General features: G+C 53.9%; 1 protein-coding gene across 4 annotated transcripts in view; it reads right to left on the reverse strand.

The window, feature by feature from the left end:
* PER2 (period circadian regulator 2) overlaps nucleotides 1–19,890 on the reverse strand; it is a 39,872-nt gene extending 19,982 nt beyond the window's left edge. For 2 of the 4 annotated variants that reach the window (XM_044241956.1, XM_044241952.1), the window contains exons 1-8: nucleotides 15,209–15,334; nucleotides 9,588–9,817; nucleotides 9,055–9,117; nucleotides 7,711–7,862; nucleotides 5,154–5,275; nucleotides 4,125–4,326; nucleotides 2,193–2,244; nucleotides 1,160–1,302 (exon numbers count right to left, since the gene is read on the reverse strand). In XM_044241956.1, coding sequence (XP_044097891.1) covers nucleotides 1,160–1,302; nucleotides 2,193–2,244; nucleotides 4,125–4,326; nucleotides 5,154–5,275; nucleotides 7,711–7,862; nucleotides 9,055–9,117; nucleotides 9,588–9,817; nucleotides 15,209–15,223 — 979 coding nt within the window. In that variant the 5' untranslated portion in view covers nucleotides 15,224–15,334. Of the gene's footprint in view, nucleotides 1–1,159; nucleotides 1,303–2,192; nucleotides 2,245–4,124; nucleotides 4,327–5,153; nucleotides 5,276–7,710; nucleotides 7,863–9,054; nucleotides 9,118–9,587; nucleotides 9,818–15,208; nucleotides 15,335–19,154; nucleotides 19,178–19,773 lie in introns of those variants that run through there. The other 2 variants (XM_044241953.1, XM_044241954.1) reach the window with 2 other exon arrangements.
* Nucleotides 19,891–21,765: the final 1,875 nt, after the last annotated feature.

Here is a 21,765-nt window from a genome sequence, read left to right on the forward strand (position 1 = left end):
AGTTTCTAGGGCGGGCAAAGGTGGTGGAATAATTAGCGTAAAGGAAATCATCTATCCAGAATTTCTCTCAAACACCAAGTTCATGGACATATCCAAAGCTTCCTTCTTGAAGGAGACTCAGATCATATCAGGGAATAACTTGTTGAAATCTAAGTAACCCCTCTAAATCTTTATAGACCGTGTGGAAGAGAATGTTCTCTGCAGACAAACTCACCAAACATTTCCCTCAGTTTTAAGAAACACCTTTTTAAAAGATGACCTCATCAACCCCTGGGACAAGGTCCTGAGTACCAGGAAACGTGGACTGGACTGGGTCCCTGTGGTTGGTAGTTATAGACAGCGCCTGCCCTCTGAGAATTCTGAAGCCATGTGGCTGAGTTGCCAGGATAAGGAAGGTTCCAGGCCAGGTATGGGGGCTGGTACCACACGAGGACCACGTCATGATGCTGTTCAGTGGGAGGAGGTGGCCAGAAGGCCAGAATCAGTGTGGCCAAACACCTTGGGGTCATTTGGGCTTCAAGGGAAAGCCCAGATGTGGGGAGGGGATGGCCTGAGAAGTGAGCAAGACCACGGACGGGCAGGTGGGATAAGCCTGCTGTGATGACTGGCTTTCTACGTGTAGAGGAAGGGAGGAGAGGGCAGGAGCACAGACTGGTAGTCAGTGGGCCAGCCTGCCTAGAGAAGCCACTGCAAGTGGAGAGGGTGGGGAATGCAGGGGACAGTAGATGGGCCCAGGTTGGGGGGATGTGGTTTGGGTTCTGAACAGGCAGTGGTGTCCAGGCATTCTTCCGGGTGTGGGGGTGCATAAGGGTGAGAGGGGCTTGGGGACCTGGAGCTGAGGGCCATTCTCACTACACAGATGGAAAGCAGTGGCTGGGGAAGGGAGAAGGGCACTTGGGTTGTGGCAACAGGCTGGTCATGGGTGGGAGATGCCAGCACCCGGACCCCTGTAACAGACATGGGGGGGTGGTTTGGCCCCGGGTACGGGGAAGGCCAGGGGGCAAATGTGGGTGTGCATCTAGAGGGAGATGGAGACGTTGCCCAAGGCTGGGAGGAGAGGCCAGGGCTGGTGGTCGGCCTTACCGACATTAGGTGTGAACCAGGACCATCAACAAGGGACCAGACAGAGCCGCCCCCCACCCCCTGGCCAGGCAGTTACCTTCGTAGCCCGAGTGTACTCTCTCCGCCAGCAGCACACAGCACAGCTGGCCCCCGGCGCCCTGCGGGTCCCGCACCTTGACCAGGTAAGGCGTCATGCGGAACGGGTGGTAGTCAATCTCATTCTCATGAGTTTTCCCAATGCTGTGGAGGAGGCCCAGTTAGAGGTTTGCAATTAGAATGGAAGGAATTGTCCTTTCTTGCTAGTCACTGCTCCCCAAGTAGTGGCTCTTCCCAGAACAGTCCTTTCATATTCTGTCTAGAAGCCTGCCACACAGAGCCAGGCCCCTTGCTTGGTAACCTGGGCAAGCTCGGCGCGCTGGCCTGGGCCTGTGGTGTGTGCTTTGGCCCCACATGCTCAGATGCCCATGACATCAAGGGCAGACGGGAGAGTGAACAGCCCTGGGCGGTGGGAAGTCTCCCAGGAGCCCGGCTCCAGAGCACTTCCATCAGGCGGATGGACATTGCTTCAATGGTGAGGCCCCAACCCCAGCTTCTGAGAGCGCCCGGACCTGGCCAGGGGTTGCTCCTGACCCTGCATCTGGACACTCAAGCAGTCACCTTGTTTTGGGCCAAAAGCCTGCTGTTGGGAGAGCTGGAGAGCCGTGGGCTCTCCCTGGGAAAACACACATTTGAACTAAAGGCTGCATGTGTGTTTTGCGTCCTCCCTGGGGGACATGCCTTCCCAGTGAGGGGTCCTTAGGCAGCTTGCCAGGTGACAGACACCAAGTCCAGGCTCCCCAGGCTCTCCTTGTGGGGCACTGAAATCACCCCACTGTTGACCAGGCTGTCTCAATACTTTGTTATGGAAATGATCTTCTCACATAGACTTTTTAGGAATATGCAAATACATGGCAGGGGCACGTGTCTCGCAAAGTTTCTACTCTGAAGAACAGGGGTGCAGAGGGACACAGAGGTCACAGCACAGCAGGAACTGGTGGGGGGCAGTCCTACGTCTCCTCAACCCCATAAGAGATGCTCAGGAGAGAAGGTTTGTACTATTCCCAGTTGGGGAACACCTGTCACAGGCTTACCTGACACGGCAGAAGAATGATTTCTCCTCCATGCATTCCTGAGTAAATGAATCTGAGAGAGAGAGTCCAAAGTCAGCCATCCGAGAGCACAGCACAGTACAGACAGCGCTCAGTTTTCCCCAAGCTATGGAGTCAGGGCGTGAATGCGTATTTATTTATTTATTTGGCAGAAAGAGAGATCACAGGTAGGCAGAGAGGCAGGCAGAGAGAGAGAGAGGAGGAAGCAGGCTCCCCGCTGAGCAGAGAGCCCGATGCAGGGTTCGATCCCAGGACCCTGGGATTATGACCTGAGCTGAAGGCAGAGGCTTAAACCCACTGAGCCACCCAGGCGCCCCAAGTGAATGCGTATTTACATGAGCAGAAAGCGAAGCCCTTAGAGATCATTCTTCACAGTTCTGACTAAAGTCAAACATATTTCATGAATGGAGCACATACCAAATTATGGAATGCTAAAAGCTTACCACCAACTGTTTACCAGTTTTGAAACAGTTCACAGGCTCCCACAAACACACCAACTAAAAATTTAACTCCGGGAGACAGACTGACCGATGGGCAGACTTTTTGCACATAAAGCCCTAAACATTTCAACCCACATATTTTGGGGGGATATTCAGTTCTAACAGAAGCAACTCAGGTCACTTCAAAGCTTATATCAATCTTTCTGTTAAAATGTTAACCTACTTCAAAATCTGAAATGCCTAGCAAAAACATGATGTCACTCCAGCAGCATCATCAAAGATGAGGAAATGGTGTTTTCACAATATAGGATTTTTTAAAAAGGGAATACTAGACATTGATATTTCACATAAAGTTTCCTCTATTCAAATGAAAGAGGAGAAGTAGGAAATTACTAGTAGGGGAAAATGGTATAAAATCTCCAGCCTGGAAAGCCCCTAGAGAAGTCAGCTGGTCCTTCTTTTTCGTTCAGACACAAACTCGGAGGCAATCATCCCAGGGAGCCAGTGCCGGCCCGTTTGTGCCATAAACCCACATGTGGAGTGATGGCCCTTCCATGCAGTGACCTACAGGTTCTCATGACACACACTGCAAGCTTTAGGGACCTGACTGGGCAGTCCTCGGGGGGAATTCTGGAGAAGGTGGGCGGCTTTATATCCCAAACCAAAAGCAACCATCTCTTTTTGTGAGTCGATCCTAACGCCCAGGTGGCCCACTGTCAGGAAGGTACAGCCGGGGAACGGCGGTGGTGGCGCTGGGCGGTGGTGGAATGGCAGCCTGGCCAGCCAGCTGACTACAAGCAGGAGGAGGTGGGGTGTGTGCGGCGGAGAGGGATCTGCGATCCAGGAGATCACGACTGAGGTCACGCCTGTCTGAGTGACTCCCAGGCCCACTGTTTCCTGTCACCTGTCCTGGCTGCTTAGTGTTTCTGCCCATGTGTTCACCCTCAGCTCTGAGGAACCAGGGCCCAGCGAGGGGCAGGCAGACAGATGCTGCCAGACTCACAGGTCAAGAGCGGGCTTCTGCTGGCCACTCTGCTCACTGAAAGCGTTGGTGGGGTTGGGGGATGGGAGTAGCTGCAGGGAAGGCCTGAGCTGATCTGGTACCTTCTTCCAGGATCCCATGCCATGTTTCTGCTGAGACTTTTCTAGTCAACCATCCTGTCCCACGCCTACATATGGGCAAGGCCTGCACTGGCCGTGATAAGAGCGTCCAAGCTTCTGGACCCTGAATCCTCCCAGTCATGTGGGAGGAGGGGGACAAAGACAGGCCATGGAGCATGGCCTGCAGCCACAGCAGGGCTGTCCAGCCTGGCTGGGAAGCCTGACGTGAGGCAGGGCCAGCAGGGGGCACACAGCTCAGCCTGCGGTGCCCGCACCCCCCAATCCCCCCCCCGCAAGAAGGAGCAGCCCCCACATTCTCCATGCCACAGATGCACAAGCCCAGGCAGCTAGGCCACTGCCCTGGGGACCTCACCTGCTCCGCTACACATGCTCCAGGGCGGGAGCTTGTAAGGCGTGGTGGAGGCGTGGAACACGCTCACGTCATGGGGCGCCAGGAATTCCACGAACCTGGCGCCAAAGAAGGCGTCCCTTTTACAGTGGAAGATGGAGGCAACTTGGTCAGAGATGTACAGGATCTTCCCGGTGACCAGGGACACGGCCGCAGCAAACATACCCTGGAAGGAAGCAGCAGCTGCATGAGGACAGGCTGCCCCTCCCCAAAGGGCACAGATCTGAGAGGTCAGGAGAGGCCTCTGGGCTCCCCGCTCCAGCCCCTTCCCTCTCGCTGGGACCCACAACCACAAACCTCTGCCAGCCCCTCTCTCTCCTAGGGTGCAGGAGGGGTGAGGCGGTGCCGCCAGGGCAGCTAGAGGCTCCCGCCTGGGCTTGCTCCCAGCCTTGCTCTGAGTGCCCTGGCCCAGAGCCCCCAGGGGGCTCCACCACAGTGGAGGCACTGGAAGGAAGAGATGGGTGGAATAGGGGAGCCCTACTCTCCAGACCAGTTTTGCCATGATGCCAGTAGGTCTGGATCCCCACTGCCTTTATGTCTGCTCTCTGAGAAGTAGGAGCACAGGGGAAGGGACAACTCGCTTCCCTTCCCCTAGACCTCCAAGGGTGCCCTGCCCTTACGGGGTGCTTAGAAAGGCACAGGCTTTGGAGTCTCACCAGCTGAGTTCAAATCCCAGCCCCCCTGCCCCCACAAAGGGAGCCTAAGGTCACCTGGTAACTCTTCAGTCAAGATGGGGCTCACTCTTACACACACAAGGTTTGGGGGTGAATCAGCCATTACAGAAGGACTAACTCACAGAAAACAGCGAGAGTCCAACACAGTAGCTAGGTCTGAGTCACGGACTTTACATTGTTATTTAAGGACTTAGCTGACTTCCCAAAATTCCAGACTCCGTTGTCCTAAAGCCCCTGACTACCAGTGTTCAGCCTCAGCCAACTCACTGGAGGAAGCTCCGCTTTCTGGGTGAAGACGTCACTCATGTCTGACACTTACCACGTTCTTCACAATGAACTCGGAGGTGACACTCTCAATCTCTTCTATGGTGTAGGAGGGCACGTTGGCACTGCAGGGGTGGTTCTCACTGGACATGAGCAGCTGGTAATACTCCTCATTGGCTGCAGAGGAGACCAAGGGGGGCTGAAAATGGCCCCACCTCCCTGTGCTGGGGGCTCTACCCTTCTCATGAGAAAGGAGGCTACACACACTATCTTCCTGGGATGCCGAGAACAGAGTGGAGAAATGTGAAGGTAAGGCAAACAGAAGTCTGTTTTAGTTTGCCTGAAAAATCTGAAGACCTTTGATTACAGAACTTTTTAGATGGTAAGTGCACATTATTTTACATAACATGGGCACAGAGTTCCTCCTAACCCTCACTTTGCCGGCAAGGTCCTCAATCACGACACAAGGCTGACATTTCCTCTTGGGACAGCTGTGGCAGTTTTCGCACCTGCTCCTTGGGGCCGGGGAAGACACCCCCATCCAGACAGAGTCCCTCACTCAAAAACACGAGATGCGAGACGCTGCAGGAGACTGGTCCCAACAGAGCCCAACGCCAGCGCCACTCACCCTACAACGTATATGGCTCTTGGGGGCAGACTATCACGGGGCTGCCCACCCAGCACCTGAGGCTGGGAGCAGTCCCCAGGGAGGGGTGCTGGCAGACCTGCCCTTCAGAGAACCTTCCCCCTCCCCCGCAGTTTATGAGCACCCTTGGGTGGGCTGGCTGAGCATGGTGTCTCCTTTCACGGTATTAACCCTCACCAAACAGACACAGCCTTGGACAGGAGCTGGCAGAGAAACTTGGGGCTGCAGAGGGCACCCAGGAGGCCAGCGCATGCCAGCACACAGCAGAGCCCAGGCCCCCATGCCTGGTGCAAGCCCTCCCCACCAGACCTTACGGGACAGGCAATGACGCCCTTCCGACGAACGTTGTCCAAACGTTAGAAGACACAAAGACTATTTGAAATAGGACTTCGTATCCATCGTTATCCGTGAGAAGCCTTGCCCTGCCTGTAAACTGATCACAGAATAAAGCCCACCATCTGACCTTGAACTCAGCCTTCATGACTTCTCTGCTTTCATGCATTTCCAATGTGCAGAGTCCCCTGGAACCTCAGCGCGCGCGCGTGCGTGCGCGCGTGCGTGCATGTGTGACATAAGTGAAGGTAAAGTGGAGCAGGGGAGGGGCTCCCACATCTGCTGGGAGAGGGCATCACCTGCCCTAATGAGATGCTGGCCTGGCTTCTGTCCCTGCTTACTGGTCATAAGGTACTGAAACAGTGAAGAAATTCCTCAAAGCACAGGTGGTTTCCTGTGTAACAAGAAAGGGCTCACCCCAGTGTTTGCTGCTATAAAATCAGGATGCCCACATGGATACCTTCTCCAGGCTTCCTGCTGCTTTCTCTGACACACTGGAGGAAACTTAAAAATTCTCAACGCTCCCATCCCCACTCCCACTGACAGAGAGGCAAGGCTGCACGGACCTTTCTGACCGCCTAGAGCTAAAGCATCCTGAGATGAAGCTGAATGCAGGGGTCACGGCCCAAACCTCCAGGGATGGGTGTCTGCAGGAGTTCGCTGAGCAGTCAAGTTCATGATTCGCTAGAAATGCTGGCACCTCCCCCACAGCGGTGTGTTCTACTATCCTGGAGACAGACCCAAGAGATTGGGGGGGAGAGGCGGCAGGGCACCTGCTCAGCGGGAGTCCAGCTGCAGCAGCAAGGGAAGGAAGACTCAGGGCTCTTGGAAGTTATTTAAGGGGCTTGGAGTTTATTGAAAGTCAAGGTTCTGAGCTGATGATGTAAATATTTTGGCAACTGCAGTGTTCGTTCATGGATTCCTGCACTGCATCTACGAAGACTTTTGCACATGTGTTCTCAGGTGAAAGCCTTGGTCTAGACCACGGACCAGTCCTAAAAGCTCTTACAGTTTCTGTCACCTAATAAAAAGGTCCAAGCATGTCCACAACAGGAGCAGAATGTGGAACGTGGAGGGCTTACCACTGTGCGCCAGGGATGGAAGGAGGCGCTCAGTCCTCATTTCCTGGTTGAATAAAAGACAACCTGGATGGAAATTCACGCCTTTCTAGACGAACAAGAAATGGACTGCCCAAGGTCTTAGGTGCAGGAGCTCAAAAGTACTGTCCTGTGAGGATAAGATCTGGCAAGATCTTGTTATTTTTCAAAGGAACAACCAGCCCTCAGCTCAACACTGTAGGTGTTACTCTGAAATTGCACTCGAAGCTGCTCAACCATATCAGTGAACTCCAGCTCAACTCCGGCCAGAGCCTAGAGGATGCTGGGCTCTCCTGACCTGACCCCATCCCACAGCAGAAAACCTTCACATCGTAAATACATTCCTTTGTATCAGCTGGTTTTTTTACCTGTTTTGTTTTGTTTTGTTTTCCTCTAAAAGTCAAGTACAGTAGAAACGTTGTAAAGACTTCAGACTTCTAGAATTTCCTACTGCAATTTCAGGGTTGGGTTTTAGAAAGTTGACACAATCCACGTTATTTCAACAAGTTGGGAACAAATACATGAGCCGGACGTACCTTTCACCTGCTTCACGCTCCTTAGCGCGTACTTCAAGGTGGCCAGTGTGCTGGCTTTCCCCTTGGCCTTCTTGTCTACTGGCAGGTGGACCTTCAGCTCCTTTAACGTTTTTATCAGCTCCTTGTGCGCGTCTGCTTTGGCGGACTGCTCGCTGTTACAGCAATAAAGAAAGAGACGATCACATGTCAGCTTCCCGACTCCTCCCTCCTGCACTTCTAGTCCCATTTCTCATCCAGACGACTAAGACATTCAGTCTGTGTGGTTCTCTGTGGAGCACTGCAGGATACACAGCACCCTTGGCCTTCTCCCCACCAGAGGCCAGACGTCTCCTTGCCAACTGTGACCACCAAAGATGTCTCCTGATGCTGCCACCCATGTCCTGTGGAGATGGAAAGCCCTAGCCTAGAACCACTACCTTCACCTAAGTGGGGACTGCAGAAGCCCACCCCCTCTCGGGCTCTTTGCCCCACCCCCCAGGCTGGAGCTGGGCTTTGCCCCTCAAAGCTGTGCCTTCCTGCCCTGTGTCAGACAGAAAAGGATAGAGCAATGGAAATGACAGAGGACAGCCAACTGGTGTCCTGTGGCAGAAATGTGAATGAGGAACACAGGAAGACCATAGGTAGGAAAGAACTGTATGGAAGAGCTCTAAACATAAGGCTACAGAGATGGGAAGGAGACAAAATAGGTGGGCCCTTCCCTGTTTAGAGCAGAGAGTACAGAAAGAAAGCAGGAGTCAGGTCTCAGGAGAAGATGGCCAGATGCCTACACACCCAGGCCCGAGAGCTGGAGTTTGCTCCAGTGGTGATCCGAAAATGTCTGTGTGGGCCATCTGGGTGGGTGGCTCAGGCAGCTAAGCGTCTGCCTTTGGCTCAGGTCATGATCCCAGGGTCCTAGGATCAAGTCCTGTGTCAGGCTCCCTGCTCGGTGGGGGGTCTGCTTCTCCCTCCCTTCCCACCCCTACATGTGTGCTCTCTCTCTCTCTCTCTCTCTCTCTCAGATAAATATAATCTTAAAAAGAAAAGAAAATGTCTGTGGATGTGAAATTAAGGATACCATTGTTACCAACACGTAGAAAGGGGGAGGAATGTTCTGGATGAACATGTCTACAGTGCAGACAAGGCCTGTGAAGTCGGAGCTGTAGGGGCTCCAGACCCGGATCATCATAAGGGGCCCTGAGCAGCTGGGTCTGAGAGGGTGAGGCCGGCTCCCAACCCAGACAGCTGCACAGACCAACAGGTTCTAGCAGAGGCTTGCAAAATACCACATTACCCCCAAACTCACCTCCAATTATAAATCTCCAGTCCTCAGAGACCGTAAAGCAAGGGACTTGTGACTTGCCTTACCTGCAGCCACTTGCAGACGTGCTGTGTTCAGACTTTGCCATCATGAGGTCGAAGGTATTGGGACTGTGAGCACGAGAAATAAAGGCCAGTCTCAGAGGACTGCAGGCTCTGTCCACCCCCTCATCCAACCAGTGATGACAATCCAGATTATCCCACACAGAGTAAGACAATTACAAGAAACACAGGGTTAAGATAAAGCCAGAGCGTAAGACCTTCAAGTCTCAGGTACTGGGAGGACTGACAGAGCAAGGTCATGTTGTACAGACACCTGCGGCTAGTAGAGCCACCAGTCCCCCCGCTCCTGAAATCTCACTATGCTCACTTGCCATCTACCCATCCACAGTCGGGGGTCAACGTCAACAGCAGCATCATTACTGTAAATTTTAGTTATTCTTAATTAATAAGATTTTCTTTAAATGTTGAAAAACATGGGAATCATGATTTAAAGACCACAAAAGCCATCAGACAGTGGGACGAGATGCTGAGAAAACAGACAAGCGGCCTAACCTCCGTGGTCCGAAGGCCCCACCTACCCTGGGGAGGCGCTGGGCGGCCCCACCAGCATCTCCAGCTCCTGGCTGCCCTGGCAGTCCTGCCCCGGGGAGCGGTTCTCCTCGGTTTCATTCCCACTGGAGCTACTGCGCATGTGCACATCTTCCTGGAGCGGGGCTCCACAGGGCTCAGGCTCCTCTGGCTCCCGGGCAGGGGGACCGGGGCTTGGGGGGTACTCGGCATATCCATTCATGTTGGCTCTGCAGTGAAGCTGGGGAGAGAGAAATGTCATCAGGCCCTGCGGCCGTCGTGGGCAGTGCTCCCCGGAATCTGTTTCCACATTTCACCGCTGATGCCGGGAGCAGTCAAGGTCAATAACAGGTACTCTTTGTTCCTAGCCACTGGGCTCTTAGCTCCTCTCTCCTACCAGCCGGGAATCAGGAAGGCAGATGAATCCTGCGGCCACAGCCCCCAGTCATCAAACTGCTGGTGGCTTAGCTGGGAGGCCACAAGAGGATGAAAGAGCGTCAGTGGCACTACCCAGCATGTGGGGAGCCTTGGGGAAATCTCCCCAGATGACGGCGGGGAGCAGCGCGGTTTGGAAGTGCTGGCTATCACAAGCTACAGGAGAGCCCAAGCCCAGGCTGTATGTTGGGGGAACCCCAGATGAAGCTGCAGAAACAGGGAGACTTCAGGGAGAGAGGAGGTTGTGAAGCAGGTATTGCTCTGTGAAGGGGGCCAAGAAGGTGGGAGCCCCGACGCAGCATGGGGGTGCACGTGGCTGTGGGAGGGTGGAGCACCAGGCCACAAAAAGGTTGGAAGTACCAGATAAGTGATCTTTGTTGCATTTGGAAGGTCCTCACCACTGTGCTACATAAAAACTTGAACTTCCGTGTTTGGGGTAAGAGGGTAGAGAGGGGCTGAAAGAGACAGACCAGCCCTAAGGTTTTTGCAATAATTCTGGAAGACAACCCCGAGGATGAGCAGAAGCAGGGAGTATGCAAGGTGGGAGAGGTTCAACCAGGAGCCTAAGGATGGGGAGAGAGACGTCTTTGGGAGAGAAGGATCCAGGACGGTATCTTCTCAGGGTCCTGGCAAGAAGCAAAAGATGTTTGGGCCTGGAAGCTAAGCAGGCATGGGGAGGGGGAAGCTGTTACTACCCTAGGCCTGGAGGGCAGGAATTAAGGGTTACTGAAACCAGAGGAACCCAGACAACCTTTAATTTGGGGGAACAGAGCTGGGGCTATAAACCCTTGGCTTCTCTCTCCTCCTGACCTTCGTGGTCAGGAACCCAAATAGTAAGGGGACCCACTAGCACAGTCCCGGAAGGCCAGCCCTGGGCACTGAGTGGGGGAGGGAAGATCCCTAGGGCCCTGACTGAGCAGAGTCTCTGGGCACAGGCAGTGTGCACCCCACAGCTTCCAAGTGCTCCGAGGAACAGGCCAGACACCTGGTTGTTAGAGACAACTACACACACACACACTGTTCCATGTAACCCTTGTGATCATTGACTACCGGCTACCACATAACAGAGACCATTCTCCATTGTCTAGGGATGAGAAAACAGGCCAGTGACTTGACTGAGGCCACACAAGGCAGGTGACAATACTGGATCCCAGGCCTGCCTGCTCCTGAAGATGAGGACCCAGGGAGAATCCAACCACACCATTCTCTGGAAAACACCAGGTCTCATCAGACCTTGTCTTGTATAGGAAGCAACAAATGGGAAAAAGCTAATGTGAGTCCTCCAAAAAGATGTGCAGCAAAAAGCAGATGAACACAACCTGCATGGCATGGGGAGACCAGCAGACTCAGGATGGCACCTACTCTGTAGCATAAAGAACAATCGAGAAATGGTGGATTTAATAAAAGAAGTAATGAAGGATGAGCTGAAGCCACAGAGTGAGAGGAAAATGGCTTCGCAGAACAGAGAACCATAAAGACCAAGTCCAGAGCAGATAACGAAGAAGATGGCCCCAGAAATGTGGAGGATGAGTGCGAGGAACTTTGAAAAGCCCCAAGGAAAAGAGCAGCTACATCAGAGCTGTGTTTTTACCTGCAGGTAAAAATAGCTCTTTCTCAAAGAGATGTCACAACAGTGAAACAGAGACTTTAATGAAAGATACATTCCAAGAGAACCATTCTGGCTGAAGACAGACTTGGAACTGCCAGTCGAAGGACTCCTTGAACACCACGCAAAGTTACATGAAGATTCCAAGCTTAGAGCTGTCCCGATGTAAAACGATGTTTTCAAGGGAAAAAAAAAATTCTACTCACATGCAAACAGGAAAACAAACAGGTTACCTACAAAGAATGGAAAATCACTGAGTCTTGGGCAGAAGATACAGGCCCCAGAGCTGATACACGGAAGATGGTCTCCAAGGTTGTGGTCAAAGGGAGGAAAACCCAGCGAAGCATGCCTGCATGTTGTGGCTTCAGCAGCAGCAGGTGGCCAAGATCCTGACTCACAGAGAACCCAAAGCCCCAGACCAGTGAAACACCTGACCAAAGTTAGAAACAAAACAAGCAAGTCTACTCCTCAGTCTTTGTTTGGTCTGCTTGTTTTTTTAACATTTCAGAGATGCCTTAGCTGACTCAAAGAGAACACGGAAAGTGCTCACTTTTGGAAAGACAGAGACCAGAGAATAAGGATGGGCGATCCCCACAAAGGAAAACACTGAAGATCCACAAACCTGAAGAGATGTTCAACCTCATTAGTTGTGAGGAAGACGCAAAGAATGAGGTCACCAAGAATCGACAGGACAGATGGCATCTAGTGTCCATCTGTGCAAGGTGGGGGACATTGTGTGTTGTGGTCACTAATGGTCTTTCTGGACAGGACTCTGGGCGTGCCCAGGACATTTTTATAACCCTTGCCCTTCCCCCTGCTAGGAGGCCTCTCCACTTCCCAGGAATGCCTGTATGTGTGCACAAAGACCCCGGAGTGTGCTGTATGGAGAGAGAAACCTATCCAAGGACCAACCACAGGGAGGCTACTGGCATCCCAACTCAGGCATCTTGTCCACTATCCAGTGGCCAGTGGATCCAGTCCCTGGCCAATCCCAGCCTCAATTTCCAAATGGGGCCCGTGCCTCCCTGGCCCCACCCTAGTCCTCTGCTCCCCCTGGCTCAGAGCACAGCCCCAGTCTGCATGGGTGTCTGCAGCTCTATGTGGCCTCCCTGGCTGCCTCCTGAGCATCTCCCATTGTGGCCCGCCTCCTCGGCCCTGACCCTGAGCTCTGACCCCAGGGACTTTGCACTTGCTGCTCCCTGGTGCCCACAGGACCCTGCCAAGAGCCTGTCCATCCTGCACAAACAGCACTGACTCCTCCCCCACCTGCCCCACACCCCCTGTCTGGCTTCTGGTCCTCCAGCTCACCGCTGGACTCCACCCCAATGTGCAGGAGCTTCAGTTGTCCTCTGCTGTATCCCCAGAGCCCACACATATGGTTAGCGACATCATGCCTGGGACATCTATGCTAGGGAATACTAGGTACCTACTAAAGCTAGGGAAACAAGACACATTGACAGAGGAAGATTCTAGGACACCAAGGAACAAGTTATAGAACAATAAAGAACAACAGTGGGACAGACGGCATTTAGGCAGGGCTAGATGCCGCCTTCCACTGATTAACTCGCTCCGAACAACACACGGCGCTTCTGGACTTCAGAGAATGGGATGGATGTCCTTCCTGCCCTCATGTCACTAACATCCCAGTGGGAACAAGAGATGATCCACAAGGGAATGGCATGTAATGGCTTAGAATGCTAAGCGGTCCGAGAGACAGCAACAGAGCAGATGAGGGGTGCGGCATGGGAGAGGCTGGGAAAGGCAAGTGCACTTTACCTTGTACCTGAGCCCCCGTGTGTGGTGCTGATTCACAGCCTCTTGACCGCTCTCTCCCCCAACCTGTGGCTGTGTCTGAGGAGACGCTCCCCTGATCCTCATGGCTTCACACCTAAGGCAGCCTGGAGTCTCTGGCCAGGCTGGCCATGCATGGCCTTAGACGAAGCTGCCCACGATGTGGATGGGCCCTTGCCTCCCTAGCTGCTGCGGAAGGGGCCAGGGAAGCAACTGGCCCAGAGGGACAGCACACCCCCCCGGGGTGAACTTTGGCTGTGGGGGATGGGAGATAGGACAGGTCAGCAGGTAACCCCCCCATCCTTCCCTTGAATGGAGTTCAGAAGCTCTTCTTTCTATCCTTTCTTCTTCGTTGTCTTCTTTTCTGATGAGCCCCACGGGCTGACAGACCAGCCTGTGTCCCAACCTCTCTGCTCCCCTGTTCGCTCACTCTCGCTGCCTGGGACTGCACACCTCCCCCCCCAGCCCAAGTGAAATGCTTGCATCAGGTGTTCTGCTTTTAAGAGAACCCAAACGAAGATAGACTGAAGAAAGTGAGAGAGTGGGCTGGGAAGGTGCTGGAGAAAGAACATTCCAGGCTTGGGGTGGAGGAGCAACTGCAAAGGTCCTGAGGTAGGACATTTGAGGAAGGTGGCGCAGTCTGGAGCAGAGTGGGCAAGGAGGTGGTATGGGGTCAGAACTGGATCACAGGGCACCTCAAAAGGGCAGAGCAAGGACTCTGCTTTATTCTGAATGAGATGGGAAACTGGGTTCTGTGCAACAGGATCTGACTTAAATTCTAATGGGCTCACGGGCTGGAGGCAAGGAGACCTCTGCAGAGGCTCTCACTACAGTTCAGTAGAGTGGCCAAGGGGCTGCCCCAGGGGCAAAGGCAACAGCATTCCCTCTCTCCTACCCACCCGCCCCCTCCCCAGTACCCTGTGCTTCATCATCCCATCCCACGGCCCTCCCCAGACAAGCAGCCCGTATCCCTTCTGTGAGTGAGGTATAAAGGTTGAGGGGTTAAGCTAGCTGTCCTGGATGGTAAGGGCGTCAGTGGGTTCCACTGCTTCCTGACCCCGTGATCTTGGGCAAGTTCCTGAGCCTCCCATGCCTTGTCTCCTCATCTGTAAGAGGGCTGACAGCGGCTCCTGCCTCTCATGGCTTGCTGGGAGAGTTCAATGTCACAGCCTGTGTGTGCCAAGTGTCTGGGACACAGCTGCAGCCAACAGAGGCTAGCTTCTATCATCACTGCACACTGCAGGAAAACAGATGGGGTAACAAAATAATTTTTTTTCTTTTTTTTTTTTTAATTTTTTTATTTATTTATTTGAGAGAGAGAGCATGAGAGGCGGGAAGGTCAGAGGGAGAAGCAGACTCCCCATGGAGCTGGGAGCCTGATGCGGGACTCGATCCCGGGACTCCGGGACCGTGACCCAAGCCGAAGGCGGTTGCTTAACCAACTGAGCCACCCAGGCGCCCCCAAAATAATTTTTTAAAAGGAGGTATTTCATTGCCACCAGAGTGGTCTCTGGCTTGTATTTAAAAAGACAAGGAGCTCAGCCAGCCATCCCCAGCTCAGGCAATGAAGACATATCCTGGAAGGAGGCATCACATGCTTTGCTTCCATGTGCGCCCCAGGGGCTTGTCTCTCCGCTCCTCAGAGAACTCCTAGCTTTGCTGCCCTCCCAGACCCTGTGAGCAAGTCTGAGTAAGATTCACTGAATAGGAGTCATAAGACTACCTTAGGTGAGATAAATCTTTGCAAAGAGGGGCAGACAAGCATGGCAGAAATATGAAGCAACAAGCCAACCAAATCACCTGAAAATTCATCATTCCAGAAAACGCATTGCTCAGCACCACTGGCTCTTCATGTTGCCTTCATGTTGCCACGTTGGCAAAACCAACTTGCTCATCGAAGCATACTTCGCCTCCTGCCTTCCACAAGCATTTACAGAGCACCAGCACGTGCCAGCCCTGCCGGGACCCTGGGCATCCCTGGGCAAACCTGGTTCCTGGGGAGAAGTGCTCATAGTCTGGGGTCCCAGGGGGCCCCAGAAAGGAAAGGACAGCCAGGCTGAAAAGGGGCTGCTGGGGAGGCTGGGATGGACCTGTCCCTAGAGTCTCCTTGCTGCCCCCTTTGCAGATGTCCACCCATTAGCTCTGCCGCAGAGAATGGGCAGACTGAAGACAAAGAGCTGATCTTGGACCCTGATGCTGGTCACGTGACCACGCCTTAAGCGCAAGGGCTGCCTTGACTGGACAGAGAAACATTTATAAAGTACAGTCTGCAGTGAGATCACAGTCTGGGACGGGCCTCACAATAATACCAGAGTGGGAGGAAGTGGGTGGGGGCAGGGAAAGAGAGGGGCCTCAAGCCAGCTGGTTAAAGCCCGCTGATGAATTCATGAGGGTTCATTACGCCATCCTCTCTACTTTCGCATGTATTCATAGTTTCCGTGATCAATGGGGAAAAACACTGGGAATGAAAGCACAGCCTGGGCCTCAGGTCCACCCTCCACTGCCACCGCCAGGACTCTGGGACAGGTGAAAGCTTCTCACACTCGGAGCCCTTGAGCCTAAGGGGATGGTACTGCATTTCTTTGTGGAAATTAAAAGTCAGTGTCTTTAATCCATGTACATCCACAAAGCAAGTGCACCCGTGCAGCTAGCACCCAGCTCCAGAGGCAAAACTCTACCAGTCCCCCCCGAGGCTGCTGGTGGCCCTCCCAGCCATCATGCACCCCCAGGGTCACCACCAGCCTAACTTGTGACAGGAAGGTGAATTCTGTCTGTTTTCACACTTTACAGAACAGGGCTCTCGCAGTCTGGACTTTGTGTCTCAGAGCCCATGGTAGTTTATAGCCGCAAATATTGTAACATGTTTGCTCCTTCCTGGTAGGAGCCAATTCCCTGAGGCCAGCCTGCTGTAATCTGGAGAAAATGTTTGTCCTGCTAAATAAACACCCGCGCTCTCCATGGCAACAGCTGGGTAACCGAGGAAAACGCAGTCCAAATATGGAAGGGAGGAAGGCAGGAGAGACGCATGTCTCAGCCTAAGACTCCTTTGGATTCTCTCAACTCTGTTTCCAAAGCCTTAAATACGCAGAAGCATGAGATTTAAAACAGTAATAAGGCAAAAACATCAGCTTCCTGGCCTCAGCGTCCATGGAAGGAGTTACTCCAGGTGCCTGCAAACACCTGAGCTGTTCCCACTGCTCCCTTGTCGCCTGCAGGGCTGCTCAGGGCTGGAGTCCCCTCCACCACCGTTCCCTGCTGATAATGCCTGTGACCATGACCGCCTGCCCTCCCTACTCACCTACTGCTTCTGATTTGCTCTGGACGAGGAAACACAGTAACAAGCTTGTCACAGATGTGGGGCTTAGAGAGTTGGAACCAAACAGTAGCTCAGGGAGAGTACCCATCAGGGGCTCCTGTCCAGACCCCCCCCCGCCCCCCCGGGTGTGCAAGTGGACCAGCTTCCCAGGGGGTAGAGGGTGGGAGGGGCGTGGAGCAGGTGCACAGAGGGGTTATGTGTCTCGTCTTAGTTTTGCCCAAGAGGGCAGTTTTCAGCATCCCTCTTCTATTGACTAAATGCTGAGAGGTCCTGCCAGCCACTCAGTAACCTGGCCGAGCCTGTGGTTGCTGAGGCCCCATGAAGTTACATCACCATTTAAAAACAGAGCCGTGCCCACCAGTATTTTTCTGAAAGTTGAGTGGTGCACAAGAGACAGTGCCAACGAGGAGAACCTTTCCTACTTCCTTCGAAGCATGGCAGATATGGCTCATGGGGGAACAGGATCTGAAGTCACATCAGACCCCTCTGTCCCCTGCGTAGGGGCCTGAGGAAATCATCCATAGGGTAACCAGAACCCAAAAACCTAGGAGTGGACACAGGCCTGGGAGGTTGCCTGATCTGAGTCCCTCCGTGCAGATGAGAAAACGGAGTCCCAGAACGGTGGCTGAGTCACCACTCTCTGCCCAGCACCCCAGCCCCCACAGAAAGCCAGGCTGTGCTTGTTCTGTACCAGTGAATCACACCAAGATGCTGGTGACAGATCACGGAGGACACCCACAGTGCCACCTCTGAGCTGGCAGATCACGTAGCTTCCGCTTCAAAAGAGAGGAGCCCTTTCCCTCATTTTACTCCTACACCTTACAAAAAGTGATTAACCTTGTATGTAAGAGCTCCGTTTCCAATTAAAGCCTTCAGAAAGAGCCCTATTCATTCTCAGTCAAACCCAGCCCCAGACAAGAAACCCCAGATGGGGGTAGAGGATGGGGTGTATCTCCTTTGCAGCCAGGGAGAAGGCAGTGGCCCCTGGTATCAGAAACAGGAGGTGAGCTGTATTCATAGAGGAGCTTCTGACGTGGTGCTGGTGTTCTTGACATTTGGGAGACCTGGGGCTCCTCCCCTCAAATTCCAGCCCACTCAGCATTCAGCACCCAATTGCAGGCTTTCGTAGAATGTCTGAAGCTCATCCCAACCCAGATCAAGACGCTCAGAATATGGAAAGACTCTGGAAACAGCCCAAACCCAGGCCCAGCAGACATCAGAGGCTCAGTTTCCCAATCTGTCAAGCCAAGGTGTTGCCCTGAATGATTTTGAGGGTTTCTTCTAGCTTTATTGTATGAATCAGCTTTCCATACTGCTCTCTTTTGTGGAGGTTACAGAAACCCTGGTAACAGGGTTCTCATCCCTTACCTGGCCTTCCTGGAGTGCTTAAGCAGGCCACTACCCACCCCCAGTCCATGTCTGTGCCTTGGCAGCCAAGGTGACCCACAAGAGATGGTATGATTGGGGTGCCTGGGTGGCTCAGTGGGTTGAGTCTCTGCCTTTGACTCAGGTCACGATCTCAAGGTCCTGGGATCGAGCTCTGCATCAGGCTCTCTGCTCAGTGGGGAGCCTGCTTCCCCATCTTTCTGCCTGCCTCTCTGCCTACTTGTGATCTCTCTGTCAAATAAATCAATTCTTTAAAAAAGATGGTGTGATTGCTGCATCACAAAGTGGGACCCTCTTCTACTTAGTCTGAGGAGACAGAATAAATACAGGGAGGTCCAGGGGAGGTAAAGGGGGTGGATTGTGGCTGTGGCCTCCCTGTCCCCAGGGTTCTAGGCCTAGCTTGACCCTGGAACTTTCTTTTCTCTCTGCTCACCCAGTCCACAGGACCCATGGGCTGTCCAGGTAATGCTCCTAGACCAGTGTCCATCAGTGGCCCTTCCCCAGCCTGAGACTTCCTGAGGAGGAAACCAGCTCTCTAAGGGGCCCTGCATATTCCCAAGGACCGGTGGATTAAACCTCAGTTGCCTTAGCCTTTCCCGCCCTCTCTCCATGGGACGCAGGGAGGAGTGAGTGGGTCCTTAAAAGAAAATCATCTGGAGAACGACAGTCCCATGTGGCAGTCACTCAGTAGCTCCATGACCCTACACAAGTTGCCTAACCTGTCTGGATCTCACTTTCTCCATCTGTAAAATGGGGATAACAGTACTCGCCCCCCCCCGCCCCACCGTCCCCCAGGCCGGTTTTAAGCAGAGAAGAAGTCAAATAGCTCAGAAAATCCTGGGATCACGCCTCGGTGAGCTGCAGGAGCCGCCGCCGCCCGCCCAGAGCCTGTCCACCCGGACCCCAGACCGCCCGGCCCAAGGCCCATCCTGGCGGTTACGTAACCAGCCCGGCTGCGGGACCGTGGCCGGCGCCCCAGCCTGGCGCCGCCGGCCCGTCCGCCCGCCGCGCCCGCAGCGCCCGTCGCGCCCGCCGAGCCCTCACCAAGCCGCGTCCCCGCCGGTCCGCGCGTCCGTCCGCGCGTCCGTCCGTCCACCCCACAGCCGCCGCGGACAGCAGCCCGTACCCCGCAGCGCCGCCGCCGCTGTCACATAGTGGAAAACGTGACTGCTCGCGCCGCGCCCGCCCCCGGCTCCCGCCATTGGCCGAAGCGCAGCCTTATCTGCATACTGGGGGGACGGAGCCTGCGAGCACCTCGTGTCCGTTGGCTGCAGCGCCCGTCGCTCTCTTTACATAAGACGCACATGGAACTCCATGTTCACCGCGTCGGTTCCTCAATGGAGACGCGACGCGCTTGTCCCCCCTCCTCATCCTCCCGAGTGGTCCCTTCCACTTCCGGCCTCGGCGCCTTCCATTCAAGACCGCCGGCGTCCGCGGGTTCGGGGAGCATTGAGTGGTGCGTACCACCGCGGCCGGGGGGAGCCCGGCGCGGGACTGGACCCGCTCCAGGGCACCTCGGTCGGGCCGGGCGGACACCCAACGCTCTCTGAAGCCCGGGCCTTGGAAGGCCGCCACCTTTGCCAACGGGCCTGGGGCGCGCCCCCGCGAGAAGCTGCCTGCGGACCTCTTTCATTCACTCCTTCCCATTCATTCATTTACTCACTCCCATTCATTCTCCGCCAGGCGCTGGAGCTGCCCCGGGGGCGGGAGCGCCCGGTGCATGGCCACCGGGGCTCCGAGGTCCACCCTCGTTCGGCATCGGCCAGGACGGCCAGCTTCCAGGCGGTCTTGCTGCTTTTTGAGATCACGTGTCGCAATATTTGTTTCAGCAAATAGGGTCATTTTTACTAGGAGGAGGTACAAAAGAAATAAATGACGTGTTCCCAACCACGTCATCAGGGAAGAAGGACCGTCTCATTCCTGAAGAGGGACCGTAAATAGTCATTTGGGCGGTGTGGATCTTAGATTAACCAAGGCCAGAGCTACCCGCAGAGGGCCCACAGAGCCAGCAGCGCCTGAGCCTGAAGCCGGGCAAGGAAAGGGGAAAGGAAGGTTTTCAGAAGGCGCAAGCTCCAAGGGCAACACGGGCCGGGGGCAGAGGGCTCTGGGAGACGGCGCTGGATCTGGACCACTATGGCCGTGGCCATTTTTCTTTCAGTAAGCTTTGTCTGGGGCCCGTGAAGCCAGAAGAGTGGAACTTCCTCTCAGACGGCTAGAGGCCTGAGACCTGCTCCTAGGACATGAAAGAGCACACAGCCTCCAAGGCAGGCTCTGAAAATGCAGGGTCCTTGCAGGGAGAGTGGGCTGGCTGGGCTCAGAAGGGCTGAAGGGGCTTCTGGTCTGTCCCTGCACTGGTCCTGTTCTTCCCGCAGGCAAACCCACACTCGTGAATTCCTGGGATGGAGTCACTTCTTTCCTTCTCTTTGGCAAGATGTGTGTGCAACTTTGTCAGTCCCAGATGCAAACTGGGGCAAATAAAGTTCATCAGGATAGCCCTTCCCATGGAAGCCGTGGGGGGCCTGCTGTGCACAGCTCACACTTCAAGAGGATAGTGACCCTCCTCCTGCTTCTCTGACACTGACTTCTAGACACCCTCCTCACCCCTCCCTAACACACACACAGACACACACACGTGGGCGCCCCCCCACACACACACCAAGCAAATACAGGTCCAGCTGCACCCTGCACACACCCAAAAGCCTTTTGTTTCTTCATGCACATTGACGTCAGTGGTGAGCTCCATTGTTCTGGAAACAAGAGTAAACAGACAGCTCATCCAGCCTCACACAGAGATTCTTCTCCTCCTGCTCAGCTTTTCCTTGGTCCTGCTCCATATTCAACCTGTAGCCTAATGTCACATTCCCTCCCTAAATTTAGCCTTTTCTATTTCTACCCACAAATCTGGTAGAAGGATGTTGGAATCCATTATTTAAAATATTACAAAACAGGGGGTGCCTGGGTGGCTCAGTTGGTTAAGTGTCTGACTTTGGCTCAGGTCATGATCCTGGGGTTCTGGGATCAAGTCCCATGTCCAGCTCCCTGCTGCTCAGCCAGGAGCCTGCTTCTCCCTCACTCCCCTGCTCACGCTCTCTCTTTCTCTCTTATAAGTAAAATCTTCTAAAAAACATAAAATAAAAAATTACAAAACATCATGAACCTCTAGAACTCTTCAGGGCCTAACCTATTTACAGGGTCTTACAGCTGGGTTTTTTTTTTTTTAAATTCTTGTTTTTGGGAACTTTCATTCACTCCATAAATATTTGTGGAGACCTAAGTGTTGGGGGGCATGCAAAATGTATCTCATTGGCTCCTTTGTTTGTGATGTAGAAGAGGGGATCCCCTAGGACCAGGCTAATCCGTGGGGAACACTCTGACTGAACCGAGAATCTTGAGTGTGTGTGTGTGTGTGTGTGTGTGCGCACGCATGTTGGAGCTCTAAAGTGGTGGTGGGGAATGAATCCTTTCCTGGGCGTCCTACACGGGCCTAGAAACGTGTTGGGTTGGCTGTCACCTCTCACACAAAACCACTGGGAAAGCAAATTGTGTTAGCACTAAGGAAGGCAGCCTGGGGGCAGGGGTGGTAAGCCAGTTTCCCCAGCTGCCTGGGGAATGCTGTCAGCGGAAGGAGCTGGCCTCTGGTGTCAGCCTTCACCCT

The sequence above is a fragment of the Neovison vison genome, chromosome 3, assembly GCF_020171115.1.
Source record: "Neovison vison isolate M4711 chromosome 3, ASM_NN_V1, whole genome shotgun sequence".
Taxonomy (NCBI): domain Eukaryota; kingdom Metazoa; phylum Chordata; class Mammalia; order Carnivora; family Mustelidae; genus Neogale; species Neogale vison.